General features: G+C 39.4%; 1 protein-coding gene across 7 annotated transcripts in view; it reads left to right on the top strand.

Annotated features, from left to right (window-relative positions):
* LLGL2 (LLGL scribble cell polarity complex component 2) overlaps window positions 1-22,805 on the top strand; it is a 2,451,001-nt gene that overhangs the window by 1,207,773 nt on the left and 1,220,423 nt on the right. For all 7 annotated transcript variants that reach the window (XM_044084955.1, XM_044084956.1, XM_044084957.1 and 4 more), the window contains exon 14: window positions 19,579-19,683. In XM_044084955.1, coding sequence (XP_043940890.1) covers window positions 19,579-19,683 — 105 coding nt within the window. The remainder of the gene's footprint in view (window positions 1-19,578; window positions 19,684-22,805) is intronic.

Genomic DNA, 22,805 nt, shown 5'->3' with positions numbered 1-22,805 from the left:
TTCTGAAGTTCGTACAGATTTATGCAGTGTGAAATAGAATAAATTGTTAACCCCTTTTTAAACCTTGAATGCGCACTAAGCATATTACTAATACATATTTTTCTAACATTTCCCCCCTTTTAATACCTTATTCTACTTTCAAAATAAACATAAACAGTTTTTCTTCCCCTAACCTCTTCCTACTCAGGATTTGCAGTTAAGAGAGCCATTCAGTTTAAACTTATGAAAGCATTTTCAATTTTTCAACAGTTCTTCAAATTCAGCACCTTGATATAAGGTTTCTGAAACTGACATGTCTATAAAGTCTTTAATCAGTCTTTTCATGCAGGGGATGCAGCAGCAAACACATACCCCCAGTAGGATAATTCCTACACAGATGGCAATCAGAATGTTCTTAGGATACTGTCCCACCCCCCAAACAATCTCTGGAAAAAGTCTGTCAATGGATTTGGTCCTGGTTTGGTCATGGCGAACACTTGCTGAATTACCTCAAGGTGATTGTCTATCTCGTGTTTATGGTCAGGAATATACGAACAGCACTCCTCCTGGATTAAAGCACAAGTACCTCCTCTCGTCGCTAGGGTGAAGTCGAGAGCCATGTGGTTTTGAAGCACTACACTTCTCATGGCATTCAGTTCATCAGTCACCAATTCTAGAGTGGAAAAGGTTGCATTGCTCATTACTTCGAGAAGTTTAGACAGTTTTCTCAGCTCCCAGATCGATTTTACTGCTCCATATGCTGGTAATATGCCTGCCCACAATATAACAGAATCACTCAAGTCCATGTGTGTCAGTCCATCGCCCACAGCATGATGATTTTTCCAGGGTGCATCGATTTGTCCTACTGGATTGACAGGCTTCTTGACGGCTTCTCGAACATTTCAAATTTTTCCTCGAGGTAAAACTGCTGTGTCGTATGGCCGGAACCAGGTAGCCCAAAAAACAACTGCCGGATCAATTCTCAGGTAACCACTTATATGCTTTTCTACCACATACAAAATAACAATCTTATACTTTAGTAGTAACTTTACTATGAATATACACTTGTCCTGCGTGAAACATTTTTCTGTCAATTATAGACAGTTGTTTATAGAGAACAGAATCATGTCTTACTTCCTCAATTGTTTTGTGCATCAATTTAAAAAATGAATCATAGTTTGTATTACAATAAAAACCTGTTATTAGCTTTAGTATAGCATCTATAAGGAACAGTAACAGTGCAATTGCTCCAGCCCACCTGAGCTGTATCATTTTTGTAAAAACACACAGTTCCCTTTTGTTGAACAGACAAGTGCAATGCTATTTTTTCTTGTGCTATAATAGTTGATGTATCATGAACCAAGTTTTCCCAGGTCTCGTTGACTCCTAGGGGGACTGAAGTTAACAATAACCCCCCCCCCCCGTATGCTGTTGGCAAAGCTGTGCAAATCCAGCAATTCGAAACATTGAAAGTCTCAGCATACATATATTTGATTGCCTGGTAAGTATTGAAGTTTGAGTGCCAGTCTATGTGCATCTCTTCACGTTTATTCAGTTCAGATTGTGTGGCTGGGAAAGGGAATGGCCACAACAAAAAGATTGTCACTAGTACAGTTAAGATGATTATGCAATACTTCTGAGGAAATGGTTGTTCTGCATTCCTATTTTCTCTAACTCTTCTGAGTAGTTTTATTTGGATTTCTCTAGATTCTATCATTTTTGCTTTTAACATGTGGTCTTACTCTCTGCCCTAATAGGACCTTCAGCACCGATGGTTTCTTCACTGGGGTTGAGACGGATCAGTCCTATTGATCTGACCCCCCTTTGTAGCCAGACTTTGTGCTGAGGGCCCCAATGGAGAGGTAAGATTTTTGTCCAGTTCAAAGTTCTTAACTAGTTTGCAGTATGTCAGGTAGATCCACGAGGCTCGCTCTGCGATTTTGACTGCAGTGGGTGTCGAAAGAAGCACTTGGTATGGACCTTCCCACCTTGGTGACGTCCAATTCCTCTTTTTAATAGTTTTCACCCAGATCCAATTCCTTGGGATCACTGCCACTTTCGATGTTTCGGTTTGTTCTTTATCTGAAACAGACTTTGACTGCAAAAGATGTTTAGAATTCAACAAATTTCTCATATGTTTGGCTAGTGTACAGTCAGCTTCCTGGTCTGCGGGCATGAGAGGTTTCCACTGGGGTATATAATAAGCCCTTCCAAATAGTTTTTCAGAAGGAGTCCATCCTTTTGCAGTCGGAACAGTTCTCATGCTCAGCAGTGCCAGGGGCAGACAGTACACCCAATTCTTTTCTGTTTCTGCTATTAATTTTCTTAAATTATTCTTTAAAATTCCATTATGCCTCTCAACTAGCCCTGCAGATTGCGGATGGTATGCACAATGATTTTTTAAAGAAATACCAAAATGCTTACTTAACTGTTGTATGGTTTGGTTTACAAAGTGTGTACCGTTGTCGCTGTAGATCCTTTCTGGAATGCCGAATCTAGGGATGATTTCTTTAACAAGGACTTTCGCTACCGTAGCTGCATCTGGATGTTTGGTTGGAAAGGCTTCCACCCATCTGGAAAACATGTCTACAATGACAAGACAATACTTCTTATATTCACATTTGTTCAATTCTATGAAATCCATACAGATGGTATGAAACTGATATGGTGGTGTAGGGAAACTCCCTTGCTTGGGGTTTAACACCCCTTGTGCATGATGTTTTTTACAAATTTGGCACATCAAACAAAATTTTTTAGAATAGTTTGTAAATCCATATGTTGTGAACACTCTGTTCACCAGCTGTACCATCCCCCCTGTTGAGATATGGCATTGTCCATGGCTCAACAAAGCTGCATATCTAAACAAATTAGATGGTAGTATCGGTTTCCCTTCTTTAGAGATGTACAGCCCCTTTTCGAGAATTGCTCCTCGTTTTACCCATCTTTGTTTTTCAGCTTGCGTAGTGAGTGTCTGCATTGTCTTTAACATTTCTAAGTCTAAAATGTCAGAGGGTTGTAGTTCCTCATTTAAAAGAAATACTTCTGAAGCTGCATGTTTTGCAGCTGTATCGGCTCTCGCATTACCTTTTGAAATCCTATCTTGTTGCTTGGTATGAGCTGTGCATTTACAAATAGCTACTTTCTGAGGTAACTGAATAGATTCTAAAAGATCTAGAATAAACTGTGCATGATTGATAGGTTTACCAGTAGATGTTATCATTCCTCAGTTTTTCCACTGTTGTGCAAAAACATGTACAGTAGAAAAAGCGTACTGGCTGTCAGTAAAAATGTTTACACATTTATCCTTTGCTAAGGTACATGCCCGTGTCAAGGCAATCAATTCTGCTGCCTGTGCAGATAAGTTGTGTGGTAAAGGTTTTGCTTCTATAATCTCAGTATCAGCAACTACTGCATATCCTACTAGGTTCTGTCCTGCAGGACCCCTTTTGCACGAACCATCCACGTAGTATGTCACCTCGGCATCATCCAAGGTAGTGTCTTTTGCTCAGTCACTTGCAGGCAGTGGTGTGGTGTGCCATCTGCAGGGGTTGGGAGCAAGGTAGAAGGGTTCAAAGTCGTGCATCGTTCAATTGTCATGTGAGGTTGGCTCAACAATATAGTCATACAGGAAAGATGCCTAGAAGGGGAAAGATATGCTACCTTCTCTTGCAGTAAAATAATCGCGACTGCATGAGGCACTCTCAAAGTGAGAGGGTGGAATAAAACTACTGAGGCCGAAGCCTGTACTGCCATTGCAGCTGCAACTACCGCTTGTACACAGTGAGGTAAAGACCATGCCACTGGGTCTAGCTGTGATGAATAATAAGCAATGGGGCGTTGCTTGTCCCCATGCTGTTGTGTTAACACTGATGTCATATAACCTTGCTTACAATCTACAGTTTGGAAAAAACGTTTATGGTAGTTTGGTAATCCCAGAACTAATGAGGACGCTATTAACTGTTTCAGTTTGGAGAAAGCAGATTCTGCCTCTGGTGTCCATTGTAACAAATCATGTGCTGCCATAGGCTTTTTATATATCAGGTCAGTCAGGGGTGCAGATTCCAAAGCGTAGTTTGGAATCCAGCTCCGGCAAAAATTAGTTGTACCCAGGAAGGACATCATTTCCTTTTTGGTAGTGGGTTTTGGTGCTTGCAAAATTGCTACTTTTCTGTCCTCATCTAATGTTCTACCCTCCTTCGATATTACATATCCTAGATATATGACTTGTTTTTTCCAAGGCTGCAGTTTATTTTTGTTTACCTTATGTCCTTCAGCGGCTAAAAGTCATATTAGCGCTATGGTATCTTCTTTGCAATCTTGCTGGGTGGGGGCCGCCAGCAGGATGTCATCAACATAAAGTAGAATCTGACTGCCTCTTGGTGGGGTAAATCTCGCCGAGTTGCTTGCCATTTCTTGTGAGAATATTGTTGGACTTTCACGGTATCCCTGTGGTCGTTGCCTATATGTATACCTTTTCCCCTGAAATGTGAATGCAAACCAATACTGGCTGTTAGGGTGTATCGGTATCGAAAAGAAAGCATTGCTGATATCTACCACAGAAAAATATTTCTGTTGAGGTTTTAAATCATTCAACAGGGTGTGTGGGTCTGGCACTGTAGGTGCCCTTGGTATTACTGCGTCATTTACAGCTTGTAAATCTTGGACCATACGCCATTCTCCATTTGCTTTCTTAACAGGAAATAAGGGTGTGTTACATGGTGAATCAGGAGATTCCACCAGCACCCCTTCCCTAAGTAAAGCTGCTATAATAGGTTGGATTCCTACCTCTGCATCTTTTCTTAAGGGATACTTTCTTTTCTGTGGTGTAAATGCTGACTTTGGCGTGATAGTAATTGGCCCCACTGTACGAATAAGTCCTACATCTGACTTTCCTGTTGACCAGAGAGTTTCTGGTATATTCTGTAAGGCATTCTCTTCCTCCTTTAATAGGAGTGCTAATCAGCTGTCCTTGCTAGACTGCAAGTGCACGGCTGGGTGGGTCTGAGTTATCCAATTCATCTTCTGTATTTGTATTCCCTGTTCTGACAGTTCTAATTCTGTCTGTTTTTCCCATCTCGTGACTTTTTCTCTTAAGTCTGCTCATTCTATGTTTCTGTCCTAAGTTAAGCTAACATGTGATAATCGATTAGATTTATAGAGTGCAAAGAACTCCTGGGGCAATGAACAGCTGGCTACACTGTTCCCTTCTGTGTCCCAGTACAGATACCGTAATATCAATCTGTTTGCACGATTTTTAAACAATTCTTGCTCATATTCCTTATCAGGTACTGGCGTGTTACAGTAATACACAGGGTACAGTGCAACAAGTGTTGCTTATTGATGTCAAGGGAGGGGAACTTGCTGATGGCTACGTTCATTAATTCTTTGGTCACAGTCCCTGGACCAGTCGTAACCAAGTCGTGGCTGTACCAATAAAACATTTCACCATCTGATTGCACTGCAAAGGTATCAATTTGTCACTGTGCTTCCATACCCTGCATAGTTGGGACTACTGCTATACCAAATAGCTGCATAAGGTCTCTGCCCAAGAGGTTTACTGGGCATTTTGCAGAAACATCAATTTTGCTTTTCTGTCGATCCTGAAACAGGATCAGTTATTGCAGTGTTACGGGAGAGGGGTTCCCGGTACAGCTGTCCATTAGCTGCTTTTACTAGTATGTAATCCGGTGACTCTGAATTTTCTGGCAGTTTGGAGGGTTGCATCCGGGTTCGTGATGCCCCTGAGTCGCACAAGAATTTGACTTCCCTCCCTTCTACCAAAAGTGTAACTTCTGGTTTTGTGTCCGCTAAATAGAGCTCCAGGCTCAATAAAGCTAGGTCTAATATTTCATTTTCTTCACTGTCCATAACTTCCTGCACTTCCTCTATCTCTTCTGTCACATCCTCTACTCCTTCTATCACATTCTCATTTGTCCTTTCTCCGCTGTCCCCTTCTAGTGATTCCTGACTACCATATAGTCAGTCCTCGCCCTCCTTATCTTCCGTGGTTGCCTTCTTGTTTTTCTTGCAATCCCTTGCCAAGTGTCCCTTTTTACCACACTTAAAACATTCTCCCCTTTTCTTTCGCCCTTCAGAGTTCTCTGATCGCTGATCAGATTGTTTGTTTCCCTGGGCATTTTTCTTGCCCTTTTTCCCGGACTGTACTACATAAACTTCTGCTCTATCTTCTACAGAAAATACTTGAGCTTTCTTTTTCTTTTTGCTATTAAAATGCCTTTCGTCATGCCTAGCGTATTCAAGTAATGACTGTAACCTGCTTGTACGATGATCTACCATGTGTTTTGTAATAAAACTGCTTATGGGTGCAATACTGCCTTTTAAAAATGCATTCTTTAACTGCTGTTCATATGGGGAATCTTGTGTTTGATCTTCAGGAACCTGCATTCCACAGTGGTTATTAAAACATTCTAATAATCTGGCATAATATCGGTCAACAGTTTCACCTTCTTGTTGGATGCATTGATTAATGCAAGTCCAGTCTGCCCTAGGCTTCCATTTCTCAGAGATGCGGTCTGTAAGGCCTTTAACTCTGTTGTCTAGTTCTGCGCTGCTATGTGGGAGGGGTCTATGTGCAGCATCATGGGGATTCCAGTTGCCACTAATCATGTGCCAATTTGGCCCCACAATTTGTCTAACTACTTTTTCTACCTCTTCGTTTAAATTATAACTTAGCCTCATTCCTTGTAAATCTTCCGAGAACTTTCTAAAATTAACTTTTGGATGGGGAATTCCCTCACTGGCTTTCCGGATATCTTCCGGAGTCCAGGGTCTACACACTAGAATAGTTGGGTCCTGACCGTCTTGTCCTGCCTGAGGATTAGGTACTTCTATGAGTGGGCATATTTCTTCTTCACTCGTATATCGTTAATTCTTAACCATTTGATATAACTCAATGCCTTCATTTGAGTTACCTGCCCGTGTTCGAGACCTGGTCCCGATGGGATCTCTAATAAAGGGTTTTGCTTTTGTAATGTCTCTATTTTCAGTGACAGCAGGATATCGTGGGGGTGGACTAACCTGTTCACTTGCTTCATATTCTGGTAAGGGAGGTGGAGGGGCCGACTCTATTACTAAATTATTGTCCTCCTTATCTAAAAACATTGCTTTTGAATTGTTCTTTTGTTCCCTACGGTTTACTTCCTCAATCCACCTGTGTGCCTGAGGAATTCCTAATTGGCATTGCTTTTTTACCCGACCTTTGGAATCTGTTTTGAGCTGTTTGACAAGTTTGATAAGAGAGGATTTTTCTAATTTTCCGTCAAATTCATACTTATTAACCCATTTTGAATAGTATGTAATATTATCAGCGCGCTGCGACTGCATGTATTTTGCGTCTTCGGTTAACGGCGGATTTTGGGGTCTTATTGTGCAATTATTACCCATTTTGTTCTACCCTTTTGATCGTTGCGTAACTTCTCTTATTTTTAACGTGGTACCACACATTTTGTTATAGTCTCTTCAGAATGACTGCCTACTATTCTGTTTTCCCTGATCTATGACAAGACGGTACTCTTTTCTGTCCCTGACTTGTAAAAATACAGTCTTGACAAAAACAATACAAATCTAGTCCCTGATCTAAAACAGAAAAAAGTAGATTCACCTTACCTGAGCCTTCATGATTGATCACCTGGTTCGTGAAAACCCGTCCTTCAGTCGCAGATCAGAAAGTGGCTGGCCTCTTTTGCACGACAATTCAGTTGGAGGGCTTTTCAAATAAGAACCGATTTGGCTTATTCCCCGTACGGTTTCAACCACTCGGCCCGTCTGATTCGAGGCAAAGTGAGGGTTTCCGGTCCGAAGGACCAATCTGTCAAAGGAAAAAACTTCAAAGACCAATTCACATAAGGTTCAGGTATGGCACCTTTTATTACTTGCAGCAAGGAGACAAAAACATGCACATACAGGATTTTGCCTAATTACTAACAGGCAGTATGCTTCTCTTATACTGTTCTATAAAATGTTACTTTCTATGGTTGACGTAGTTAGACACAGCTTTCTGTATTGTTCTACAGCAAATGTTACCCAGATTTCCTGCTGACATGTTCAGATTTGAAACTCGCTATATGTTACATAGAAAATGTTACTTGGATTTCCTGCTGACATGACTGGATTTATGAAAAACATTTGAGAAAAACAACCTGACCTGGAGGCTGTATTTTCTTTAGCTCGCTATAAGCTTCTATTGTGCAGCTCTAATACATACATTACATTTCAAGGTACTTTTCTAGCTTAGGTACAAGTTAATGCTGATTGTAGTTCATATTTTCAAACAGCCTTTGTCTTCGTTATCAATAGCTTCTGCAGCTGTGTATTTTCTCATAGCATAAGCGGAAAATCAGTAACTCTCTGTTTAAATCTCATGACATTAGTAGAAGTGATACATCTATTATTATTTCCCTGACACTAGCAGAAATTGAATGCTTCCCTGTAAATTTCCAAAGCATAAGCAAAGATCATAACTGCGCATATTTCATGACATTACAAGATTGGAATGCTTCTGCAGTTCGTACAGATTTATGCAGTGCGAAATAGAATAAATAACTCCTCGGCTTGGACACGGTACAAAGTACACGAGTTTATTGCACACAACACAAAATAAGAATTTCTCCAGGTTAAGCGCTTTCATCTGACGCAAGTAGACTTCCTCAGAACAAAGACATACAATACCACATTCATTTTATAAGCATTGTGGCGCCAAAACCATTTCTCATAGAATGATTTAAAAATATATACAAAAAACGTCCTAATATGAATGACATACAAAAACAATCCTATCCTAATAATATTAATATTAAGAATTAAGAATTCCTCTAATTTATAAAACACACCTATAAGTACATAAAATTCTCTTAAAATTGAGAATATAAATTGGGTGTATGAATTCTGGATGAATGTCCAATGGATCAAATACACATATATTGACTATTGTCAAAAGCACAAGTCTAACAGAGATATAAAACTTATTGAAAAATATATAATATATGAGGTATATGAAGTATGCAAAATATATGAAAGATACAAAAATGTATGAAATATATATATGAAATATATAGATATATAATATATGAGATATGAAATATATAGTAGTTCATAACTATTGTAGAGCCTTAAAAATATGCTTAAAAATGTGCTTGAATAATATGTGCTTAAAAATATCTGCTGAACAACTGTTCCAAAAAACTATGCTAACTGCAAGAACGGTTTTATGCTGATGGAATCATTAATGCCAGGAAGTCTTGTGGCATCTGTAATGATCTGCCACTTACTCTCCTTCATGGCCAAAAAGGCTTTTACATTCCCCCCATATACTGTAATGTTAACCTTGTCAATGATTGAAAATATGAAATAATGCGTATCTCCACATTTAAATATATGCCTATAAAGGGCATTCTTATTATCTTTGTTCTTGATGCTGTATAAATGCTCATAAATGCGACGTCTCAATTGTCGCTCGGTCTTGCCAATGTAAAACGCTGAGCATACTTGACAAGTTGCAAGATAGACAACAAATTTAGTATTGCAATTTCCTGTCCTACAATGTATATATGTTTTGTTGAAATTTTCCAATTTCACACCCCCTATTTCATTAATGGTGTAACGTTGGTTGCATGTTCCGCATTTACTTGTACCAGATAATCCCCCTTTTTTACCACTTGTGTTGGATTCTATAATCCTTTTAAGATTGTGTCCTGTTTTGTAAACAAATTTGGGATGGGACCCCAAAATCAGAGCCAGATCATCGTTCATAGTGATCAAGTTCCAATGTTGCCTCACTATGTTTTCGATGTACTGGACTATAGGGGAATACATTAACACACAGACCCTGTTGTCAAATCCCTCGATTTGTTTATTGTCTGATGGTAAAACTTCAAATGTTGAGTTACCCAACAAAGATATATATTTGTTACCCCATTCTTTGCTAACATATCTAACAACATCATTTAATAAGGTAACCAGGTATCCTCTCGCACTAAACATTGACCTAATTAAATCTAGTTCTTTATCCAAAATGACTTTAGTCGAAGACATACGGGCAGCTCGGATACACTGTCCTTTAAAAACGTTTTTAAAAACATATTTGGGATGGTTACTGCTAAATTCTAAGTAATCATTGGAAAATGTCGACTTTCTGTGTATACAAGAGACAAATCCTCCGTCACCATGGCTGACATAAGTGTCCAAGTAAACTGTACCCCTTTTGTTGATGTTATATGTAAACTTTAAGAAGTCTGTTGTATTGTTAATATAATCAAAAAAAGACTGAATTATTTCTTCAGGACCCTTCCATAACACAAAAAGGTCGTCCAAAAACCTCAAATAAAAAACGATGTGTTGAAAGAATTCACTACTGAATAGGTATAGGTTTTCCCATTCAAGCATGACAAGATTTGCAAATATGGGAGCACAAGAGGCTCCCATTGCTACGCCCCTAGTCTGTCTAAAATATTCATTTTCAAAATGAATATAATTATAGTCTAACACTAAGCCCATCATATCAACAATGAGACTGATTCTATCCCAATCCATGTTAGAGTATTTCCTAAGGCTGTTGCAAAAATATTCAAGTCCTATTTCTTTGGGGATACATGAGAAAAGATCAATAACATCAATGGTAATGTAAATGAGGTTCTCATTCCATAATTGCGATGTTAGATTTCTAAGAAACATCCATGAATCTTTTATAAGGTGGGGAATGTTTTTATATATAGGCTTCACCCACTTATCAATAGCTACACCCAAGGGGAAAGTTTTTCACCTACTACCCGATATAATGGGTCTAAATGGGGGGCATTCCATATTTTTATGAACCTTGGGTATTCCTATGATAGTGGCTAAAATCGGATGTTCAACTTTCAAAAACTGATACACCTCATCTGTTATTCTGTGATCTATTACATATTCTTCCACAGCTAAATCTATTCTCCTGTAGCCAATATTAACTTCATTGAGGGAGATGGCCTCATAATTCCCTGATTGATATAAGACATTGTAGATTTCATTGATATAGTCCATTTTATTGTATAATACAATTCCTCCCCCTTTGTCGGGTTTCATAACCCTAACTTCGTTATTGTTTACAAGTGAATGTAAACAGGTACGTTCCCCTTCGGTTAAATTGTCCTTGTTGGACATTGCATACTTGTCGCTCTTATATACTTTGTAAAAACTGTATATGTCCTGACAAACCATTTTCTCATAACTTGCCACAACCGCATGGTTACAGGGTATGTATGTACTTTTCTTAAGTGCAGCCTGTTCCCTGCCTTTGTGTACACCTTCATTGTTTTTAAATTGTAAAGCTAAATTCAGTCTCCGACAGTACAATTTAAATTCAGTAATGGCATCAACTAAATTAAAACTCGCAGTCGGAATAAATTTCATTCCTTTAGAAAATAAACTGTAAAATTCATCAGATATATCAACATTTGTGTAATTAAATACCTTAAACCCATTGTATGAACTCACTATATTAGTATTTAAATTGTGGTCCTGATCCCTTTCTGCATGTGTTGATACATCAGAATTCACAACAGTTGCTTGTTTAAGAACCATGTTTTCTATTTCAGGGCGGACTACCATCGTCTCTAATTCATGTTCACCATTATCAGACCTAGTTTTACTTATCTCCTTTTCATATTGCTGGGAGTGAATGAATTTTTCTGAGGAGGGAAATACCTGCCACCCCGAAAATTTACATTCCTGTCAGTATGTCTATCATCGTACCTTTGATGTCCATCACTGCCACCATCCCTATAGTTTTTAGGCCAAATATATGCTCTGTTAGTGTATTGGTCCAAGTCACGAACTATTTTCCTACTTTTTCTTTGATATATATTAGTGGCTTTCTGCTGAGCCATTATAAACTGTTTGTCATACAATTCATTCCATTTGGGGAACAATTCATTAGTAATTAATTCATGATTCAAATCATCAACTTCCTGTATTAACCGCGAGAGTTTTTCATCATTTTACTTTATCAACATTTTCATATAACAATAACCAAAGCTGTCAAACATTTGATTAAATTCACTCATCCCTTCATAATCCAAATCAACCCCCATAGGGATTTTAAAAAACCTAATACCCTTAGGTACTATTTTCAAAGACAAACATTTAGTAAAATATGCATTTTCAATTTTAATATTTTTAATGGACAATAAATTCTTACCAAACAGATATATCCTATCCTTAATAGTAGAATCATCTCTTTTAAAATGTTGTCCATTTGTATAGCCCCCATCAACATCCTGTTTAGTGAACTCAGTCATCCTTCATAAAACGTTCCAAAAAATCATTTACTTCACCACATTTAGATTTATTCATCACATTAAGTCTACTATGATTATTAACGTACTGCTTTTTACCCATAAAAACATTCTCATTTTTAAAAATGTCAGGACTCGAAATATTTATAATATGTTATGTAATATGCTCAGTACCTCTTACATTGTCCAAATGTGCCCTAGCAATGCCAGAGTATGTTTTAAGAGGCATAGGGCGTTTGGGACGCGCCCCAAGCAGTTCCGCCTCCTTCCGTACATGAAAGAAACTGAAGTCAAATGTAAAGTCGTTGATAGAATCCCTGCTAATGTTTGTTTAATTCCTTACTTTTGCTCAATAATCTGTCCTCAGTTAAGCGTTTATCATCATCTGCATTAGTCGCTTGACCGTTTGGAATCTCAGACTGAGAGCTCGAATCAACCAGTGGTGCAGTCACTGTGTTAGAAACAGGAAGTGTAGTTCACCAACTAGTAATATTTCCTGCTGCTGGTCCATTGTAATAGTCGCCTCGACCTTGCCCATAGCTGTAAAAGCACGTCTGACCAAGTCCACTAACCGAGCCATCTCGGTTTTTAAGGAAGAAATCTCCGCCTGTATTTTAACTATCTCCGTTCTGTCCCATGAAGCCTGAGGATCCTCGATTGTGCCTTCCATACCAAACAACGCTAAATCACTGACACAACATAGCAACAACGTAAAGGAATATGAGGCTGGTGTAGAAAGGCAAGCTCAATAACTCCTCGGCTTGGACACAGTACAAAGTACACGAGTTTATTGCACACAACACAAAATAAGAAATTCTCCAGGTTAAGCGCTTTCATCTGACACAAGCAGACTTCCTCAGAACAAAGACATACAATACCACATTCATTTTATAAGCATTGTGGCGCCAAAACCATTTCTCATAGAATGATTTAAAAGTATATACAAAAAACGTCCTAATATGAATGACATACAAAAACAATCCTATCCTAATAATATTAATATTAAGAATTAAGAATTCCTCTAATTTATAAAACACACATATAGTACATAAAATTCTCTTAAAATTGAGAATATAAATTGGGTGTATGAATTCTGGATGAATGTCCAATGGATCAAATACACATATATTAACTATTGTCAAAAGCACAAGTCTAACAGAGATATAAAACTTATTGAAAAATATATAATATATGAGGTATATGAAGTATGCAAAATATATGAAAGATAAAAAATGTATGAAATATATATATGAAATATATAGATATATAATATGAGATATGAAATATATAGTAGTTCATAACTATTGTAGAGCCTTAAAAATATGCTTAAAAATGTGCTTGAATAATATGTGCTTAAAAATATCTGCTGAACAACTGTTCCAAAAAACTATGCTAACTGCAAGAACGGTTTTATGCTGATGGAATCATTAATGCCAGGAAGTCTTGTGGCATCTGTAATGATCTGCCACTTACTCTCCTTCATGGCCAAAAAGGCTTTTACATTCCCCCCATATACTGTAATGTTAACCTTGTCAATGATTGAAAATTTGAAATGATGCGTATCTCCACTTTTAAATATATGCCTATAAAGGGCATTCTTATTATCTTTGTTCTTGATGCTGTATAAATGCTCATAAATGCGACGTCTCGGTTGTCTCTCGGTCTTGCCAATGTAAAACGCTGAGCATACTTGACAAGTTGCAAGATAGACGACAAATTTAGTATTGCAATTTCCTGTCCTGCAATGTATATATGTTTTGTTGAAATTTTCCAATTTCACACCCCCTATTTCATTAATGGTGTAACATTGGTTGCATGTTCCGCATTTACTTGTACCAGATAACCCCCCTTTTTTACCACTTGTGTTGGATTCTAAAATCCGTTTAAGATTGTGTCCTGTTTTGTAAACAAATTTGGGATGGGACCCCAAAATCAGAGCCAGGTCATCGTTCATAGTGATCAAGTTCCAATGTTGCCTCACTATGTTTTCGATGTACTGGACTATAGGGGAATACATTAACACACAGACCCTGTTGTCAAATCCCTCGATTTGTTTATTGTCTGATGGTAGAACTTCAAATGAACATCCGATTTTAGCCACTATCATAGGAATACCCCCAAGGTTCACAAAAATATGGAATGTCCCCCATTTAGACCCATTATATCGGGTAGTAGGTGAAAAACTTTCCCCTTTGGTGTAGCTATTGATAAGTGGGTGAAGCCTATATATAAAAACATTCCCCACCTTATAAAAGATTCATGGATGTTTCTTAGAAATCTAACATCGCAATTATGGAATGAGAACCTCATTTACATTACCATTGATGTTATTGATCTTTTCTCATGTATCCCCAAAGAAATAGGACTTGAATATTTTTGCAACAGCCTTAGGAAATACTCTAACATGGATTGGGATAGAATCAGTCTCATTGTTGATATGATGGGCTTTAGTGTTAGACTATAATTATATTCATTTTGAAAATGAATATTTTAGACAGACTAGGGGTGTAGCAATGGGAGCCTCTTGTGCTCCCATATTTGCAAATCTTGTCATGCTTGAATGGGAAAACCTATACCTATTCAGTAGTGAATTCTTTCAACACATCGTTTTTTATTTGAGGTTTTTGGACGACCTTTTTGTGTTATGGAAGGGTCCTGAAGAAATAATTCAGTCTTTTTTTGATTATATTAACAATACAACAGACTTCTTAAAGTTTACATATAACATCAACAAAAGGGGTACAGCTTACTTGGACACTTATGTCCGCCATGGCGACGGAGGATTTGTCTCTTGTATACACAGAAAGTCGACATTTTCCAGTGATTACTTAGAATTTAGCAGCAACCATCCCAAATATGTTTTTAAAAACGTTTTTAAAGGACAGTGTATCCGAGCTGCCCGTATGTCTTCGACTAAAATCATCTTGGATAAAGAACTAGATTTAGTTAGGTCAATGTTTAGTGCGAGAGGATACCCGGTTACCTTATTAAATGATGTTGTTAGATATGTTAGCAAAGAATGGGGTAACAAATATATACCTTTGTTGGGTAACTCAACATTTGAAGTTTTACCATCAGACAATAAACAAATCGTGGGATTTGACAACAGGGTCTGTGTGTTAATGTATTCCCCTATAGTCCAGTACATCGAAAACATAGTGAGGCAACATTGGAACTTGATCACTATGAACGATGATCTGGCTCTGATTTTGGGGTCCCATCCCAAATTTGTTTACAAAACAGGACACAATCTTAAAAGGATTATAGAATCCAACACAAGTGGTAAAAAAGGGGGGTTATCTGGTACAAGTAAATGCGGAACATGCAACCAATGTTACACCATTAATGAAATAGGGGGTGTGAAATTGGAAAATTTCAACAAAACATATATACATTGTAGGACAGGAAATTGCAATACTAAATTTGTCGTCTATCTTGCAACTTGTCAAGTATGCTCAGCGTTTTACATTGGCAAGACCGAGAGACAATTGAGACGTCGCATTTATGAGCATTTATACAGCATCAAGAACAAAGATAATAAGAATGCCCTTTATAGGCATATATTTAAATGTGGAGATACGCATTATTTCAAATTTTCAATCATTGACAAGGTTAACATTACAGTATATGGGGGGAATGTAAAAGCCTTTTTGGCCATGAAGGAGAGTAAGTGGCAGATCATTACAGATGCCACAAGACTTCCTGGCATTAATGATTCCATCAGCATAAAACCGTTCTTGCAGTTAGCATAGTTTTTTTGGAACAGTGGTTCAGCAGATATTTTTAAGCACATATTATTCAAGCACATTTTTAAGCATATTTTTAAGGCTCTACAATAGTTATGAACTACTATATATTTCATATCTCATATATTATATATCTATATATTTCATTTATATATTTCATACATTTTTGTATTTTTCATATATTTTGCATACTTCATATGCCTCATATATTATATATATTTCAATAAGTTTTATATCTCTTAGACTTGTGCTTTTGACAATAGTTAATATATGTGTATTTGATCCATTGGACATTCATCCAGAATTCATACACCCAATTTATATTCTCAATTTTAAGAGAATTTTATGTACTATATGTGTGTTTTATAAATTAGAGGAATTCTTAATTCTTAATATTAATATTATTAGGATAGGATTGTTTTTATGTCATTCATATTAGGACGTTTTTTGTTTATACTTTTAAATCATTCTATGAGAAATGGTTTTGGCGCCACAATGCTTATAAAATGAATGTGGTATTGTATGTCTTTGTTCTGAGGAAGTCTGCTTGCGTCAGATGAAAGCGCTTAACCTGGAGAATTTCTTATTTTGTGTTGTGTGCAATAAACTCGTGTACTTTGTACTGTGTCCAAGCCGAGGAGTTATTGAGCTTGCCTTTCTACACCAGCCTCATATTTCTTTACGTTGTTGCTATGCTGTGTCAGTGAAATAGAATAAATGTGTTAACCCCTTTTTAAACCTTGAATGCACTAAGCATATTACTAATGCATATTTTTCTAACAAAAGCCTATGGTGTCAACATTCTCAGGACCTGGAATCAATGATTTCTATCATTCTTTGCATAAAGACAGAGTTCATTTGGTGTGCAGAGGCCTGCGACCACAACAAGGGGCTCCCATTCACTCTCCCCCCTGCCGCCCAAACCCTAACAACAGACGCATCAGACTATGCATGGGGGCTCACTTGGCAGGGCAGTACATTCAGGGCTAATGGAACCCAAGTCCGATGCACCTGCATATCAGTCAAAAAGAAATGTTAGCTGTACAGAATTCCCTGACAGCCTTCAAGGACCGCATTCTTCCAGGACAATTATTGGTAAAGACAGACAACACCACTGTTATGTGGTACATAAACAAGCAGGGAGGAACCCATGTGTACCCTCTGCAGACTAGCCATGGCTCTGTGGAACACAGTCTTGAGCTACCAAGTGCACCTACAAGCTCAATTTCTGCCAGGCAAGCTAAATTCACAGGCAGACAACCTAAGCAGAAATCTCATGGACCCACACGAGTGGAAACTGGAACCAAAGATATTCAACCTTTTGAGAAACAAATGGGGGAATCCAGAGATAGACCTGTTTTCCTCCCCTCAGAACTACCAATTGGACAAATTCTGCACAAGGACTTCCCACAGTCAAGCTTGGAAAGTGGATATACCCTGTCTTTTACCTGGGAAAGCCTCTCAGTTTATGCCTTTCCCCCTCTGCCTCTCCTCTCGAATGTTCTGCTAAAGATCAAACGGGACAAACCAAGGACAATACTGATTGCACCAGACTGGCCACGCCAACACTGGTACCCCCTTTTGTGTAGTTTGTCACTGCTGGAACCGTGGCACCTGCCTCAGACCCCTTCCCTGCTGTCCCAGCAGAAGGGCCAGATTCTGCACCTTCATCTTCAAACCCTGAACCTTGCAACCTGGCTAATTCCTTGAGCTCTCCAATAACATCCCTCAGTAAGCAGGTGCTAGATGTCATTCTGGAGACAAGGAGGCCTAGTACTAGAAAATCCTATGCTGAAAAGTGGAAAAGATACTGTTCCTGGAACCAGACTCGGGGGATGGGCACAGTGGTGCCCAGCTTAAAACATATTCTTCAGTACTTAACAGAGATGCTCCACAAGGGCCTTTCCTTCTTGTCAATCAAAATTCATGCCTCTGCCATTTTAGCACATTATAATACTGAATTGCCCCCTCTTCTCTCACCCCCTGCTAAAGCAATTCCTCAGAGGGGCCAAAAATTTAAGACCACCCAGGGGAGCCCCTACTCCAGCCTGGGACCTTAACTTTGTATTGGAAAAGCTCACTCTACCTCCTTTTGAGCCAGCTGCAACTGCAGAGCTAATTCCTTTCTTGGAAAACAGCCTTCCTTCTAGCCATCACTTCAGCAAGAAGAGTGTCTGAATTACAGGCCGTCATGGCAGTGGAGCCATTTATCATCTTACATGCAGACAGGGTGTCCCGCAGGACCAGTCCTTCCTTTATGCCCAATGTGGTGTCTAGTGTGGCCCTTAATCAGTCCATTCATTTGCCTACTTTTTTCCCAAATCCACAAAACCAAGGAGAACGAATACTGCACTCTTTGGACGTGCACAGGCAACTTAGATTTTATTTGGACAGGACTAAGCCTCTCAGAAAATCTGAACAGCTGCTAGTTGGCTTTGCTGCAGGAGCAGAGGGGAAGGCCATTTCAAAGCAAACCATATCTAAGTGTGGATAGCCCATTGCATTAATTTCTGCTATAAGCACCATGGAAAACCTACCCCACACTCACATTTCACCAGGGCTGCATCTACCTCTACAGCCTTTCTCAGAGGTGTCCCTACCAAGGACATCCTAGAAGCTGCTACCTGGAGCTCTGTTCATACCTTCACCAAGCATGACCACATGCCTATTTTTTCTAAATCCAGAGCTGGTTTTGCCACTGCAGTTTTGCAGGGCTTAATACCTGGTCCTAATGCTCTCTAACTTCCTCCTCCCTTAGCTTTGGGAATCAACCCAAATGTAATGACTGCAACAGTGAAACACAAAGAACATAGTACAGTTGTGTACACTTACCATAAATGTAGATGTTCGAGTGTATTCACTGTTGCAGTCCTGGTTACCCTCCCCTCCAGCCCCCTGACTCCTCTTGGCCATACTTTTCTTCTTGTTTAGTGTATTTTTGCTTTCTGGTGTATTTGTTTTTTGTTGGAGGTGTAACCTAACATATAATTGCTTTCCATTATGGGGGCACTTGACATCTGGGGCAAGAAAAACTGATGTAATGGCTTTGGCTGCATGTTTTATACCCCTGACAACCTGACGTCATGGAAGAAGAGACCGCACCCAATGCAGGAATCCAAGGCTTTGATATTCAGGCCGGTTGACGGCTACCTGCAGGCAGATAACCCAAATGTAATGACTGCAACAGTGAATACACTTGAACATCTACATTTATGGTAAGTGTACACAACTGTACTTTCCTTCTAGGCATTATGGCTGTATATATTTTAAAATCTAGCAAGATTTAAAAATTCATATGCATTTTATAGTTGTAATAGGAAGTACAGGCAGGCAAAAAGATAATGCAGAGGACCGTCTTAATTAGTGATGGGGCAGATAATGTCAAAATTTGTTGTTGATAGTGAATTGGATTATGTAATCCTATGGAAAACTGCTTAGCATACTTTGAGGTGTACATAATCTTGTGGAGTATTCTAATTAAATTAAACTTTGTCGTGGACTGCTGCTGTGTACAACTTGATGTTTTGTTTAAGGTAGTCACTGCTGACATTTTATTTTCCTTGCAGATTGGCTGCTTTGACCCGTACAGTGATGACCCCAGACTGGGGATCCAGAAAATACATCTTTGTAAATACAGTGGTTTCCTTGCAGTAGGAGGCACAGCAGGCCAGGTAAGAGTTTGACTGCTCACACTGTCCAGTTAATGTCACAATTTTAAACACCTTTTTTCAGCACATCATGCCAGATACTTGCTGCAGTAAAATTACTGCACTGAATCTACAAAGAAATCATATTTATGTTCACCTCTAAGCTGCTGTTTAACTCTGATAAACTGATTCTTCATCGTCAAAGGCTGCAACTACTACTTAATGTGTTGGTTCTATTCAGATAAATAGATTCTTCCAGTGTCATAGGCTGTAATTGCTTCCTGTGTTGGTTCTCTTTTGCAGTAGGTCTGATGGAGGTTAGTTTTAAGGTGCAGACTAATCAGTACATTAATGTTCTGTGGGGTTTTTTTTTGTGTTTATGAAAAATCTGCTTCTCTTATCAGTGGAATATAATACTATTGAGTATAAAAGTTTGTTAAGTTGTCTATCTCACCTTCGTTCTTTCTGTTTGGGATCGGAGCCGATCCTCGGCTCTGACTCGGCCATCTTCTATAGCTCGAGAGCTGTTTACTGGCTCGAGGCTACCCCTTATCCCATGATGCCTAGCGCTAGCTACCCAGATCTCATTTGCCACTTCAGCTGCAAGGTGTCGTTTTTCTGGCTCAGGCTTGTATTGACTTTCTTATAGAACTTTTTTTCTAAGAAATAGTCTTTTTTCTTAGTGGGTATTGTTAACTTTTAGTTTTATACTTGTAGTAGTTAAGTGTTCATAGCCTAGTACCAACCTATGAACCTATCAGCCCTAGGGCCTATACAAGCCTAGCCATAACACTTCCCTGGCTATTTCTTCCCACACTATTTACTTCCCTGGACCCCTGTCTAGCAGGGCGACTGACGTGATCCCCGGGGTGAATTTCTTTTCTCACATCCAATCGTCAAGGTTCCTTTTGAAGAGGGCCAAAGAGGCACTCTGCTTGACATGTATGGGCAATCTATTCCAGAGTCAGGGGAGTCTCTGGGTCAGGAACCTATCCCTCCAGCATGTTTTGTTTATTGTGATGACAAGGTTTAGATCCCTGGAGCGTGTGGCTCTGAGGGATTGGGATTTCTTTAAGTGTAGCATGTCCAACAGCTCTGGGTTTGACATGGCCTTGTATGTTAAGCAAAGATCGCCTCTGAGTAGACGATATGCGACAGAGTATAGCTGGAGTTTTTAAGGCGGTCAGCGTAGGGCATCTGCTTTAGACCTGTGATTCTTTTAGTGAGGTATTTCTGTGGCCTTTCCAGTTGTTGCAGATGTCTTGAGAGGTACATACCAAACGGGGCATTGTATTCTATAATGGGTCTAATGAGGGATGAGTACAGTGGGACAATGACCACCTTTTTTCTGGATGAAAAGCCCTTGGTGATTAGGTGTGCCTCATAGAAGGATTTCCTGACTGTTGTGGCGATGTGGTTATCGAAGGTGAGACCACTGTCCACCTGTGTCCCTAAGTCTCTTATCAAACTTTCGGAGTTTAGTGTACTGCCACCTATATGGTAATTCACGGATACATGTTTTTTCCCAAAGGGGATAACTATACATTTCTTGGCATTGAGCTTGAGCCCATGGCTCTGGCACCAAGCATCTGTTTCTGTAAGGCCCTTTTGTAGAGTATCCACATCATTTGGGGGTTCAATAATTGCTCCCAGTTTGCAGTCATCTGCAAACTTTGTTATCCAGAGTCCCTTAGTGTTGGCTTGTACTTCAGAGAAGTAGATGCCAAACAAGAGCGGTCCCAGGACTGAACCCTGAGGTACTCCACTTGTCACTTGTCTGGAGCTGGATTTGGAGTCTGCTACTTTTACAGTGTGGGTTCTATCAGTAAGCCAGTTAGCAACCCATTGGGTGACGTAGGGATTAATGCCCAGCTTAGTAAGTTTATCTATGATTCCAGAGTGGGGGATGGTGTCAAAGGCCTTGGCAAGGTCTAGATAGGCTGTGTGGACCACCTTACCCTTGTCCATGGCTCTGGAGACTGATTCGAAGAAGTCAATCAAGTTCAGGGGACAAGATCGGCCCTTCACGAACCCAAACTGGGTGGGGTCCAGTGTTTGAAGGTTGCCAATGTCTTTGTTTATAAGTTCCATGATAATACGCTCCATGGCCTTGCAGATAAGGCTTGTCAGACTGATGGGACGGTAGTTTCCGGGATCCAAGGTGGATCCCCGCTTGTGGAGTGGGATAACTGTAGCTCTGCACCACTCAGTGGGCATGAAACCTGAGGTGAGGCTATGATTAAACATGACACTTGGGTGCGGTGCCAGTTCATATTGTAGTTCATGTAGTACACAGCCCGGGATGTCATCTGGTCCCATGGATGCTGTATTCTTAGCTTTGGAGAGTGTGTTTACCTGTGTGGCCATTATTACCGGAATTTGGCAATCTTCCGGTATTGAGATGGGCCATTTAGGGGGTGAGAGGGGGGTGAAGTTGGCATTGAATCGATCTGCCAGGATATTGGCAATATCCTTGGGATCCGTATATTTAATGCCATTCTGTTTTAGCTCAGAGCAGATCTGAGCATTGCCATTTAGATTCTTGACATAGTTATAGAATGCTTTGTTGTTGTCTTTGGAATCTTTGGCAATTTTATTACTTAACTAGCTTTGGAGGATTTTATGAGGGATCTCAGTTTCTTACTGCGGCTGGTAAGGAAGTTTTTTGCATCCTGGGATTTTCCTCTTTTTTGCAACAGTTTCTTCATTTTGTTGTAAAGTTTGTTTATGGCAGGGGACCACCAGATTGGCTTCTTTTTTTTTTGGATGAGAGCATCTTGGTTCTATTTGGAATGGCACAATTTATGCATGAGTGGATGTGCTCGTACAGTGCCTTAGTGTAGGATTCAGGAGTTGAACATTCAGCTCCCGTCTGCATGGGTGTCATGAAGTTTGTCACTTCTGACTTGAGTAGCATGAAGTTGGCTTTGGAGAAGTTTTTTATGGAGGTTTCCATACTGGGGGGTGGGGGTGGGATGTGGATGTTAAGGGTGATTAGCTTATGGTCAGACGTGACTACCGAGGGGGGTGACCATAGGTGTGGAGCATCGATTTCCCATGACCAGGTCTAGGATATTGGAGCCCCTGGTGGGACTATGGATTAGTTGATCCAGGGCGTTGGAATTTATGAATTCCAAGAACCGTTG

This window comes from Protopterus annectens, chromosome 10.part0 (assembly GCF_019279795.1).
Source record: "Protopterus annectens isolate FY-2018-M chromosome 10.part0, PAN1.0, whole genome shotgun sequence".
NCBI lineage: Eukaryota > Metazoa > Chordata > Ceratodontiformes > Protopteridae > Protopterus > Protopterus annectens.
Note: the sequence above shows the minus strand (reverse complement) of the source record. Positions and strands in the feature narration are given on the sequence as shown.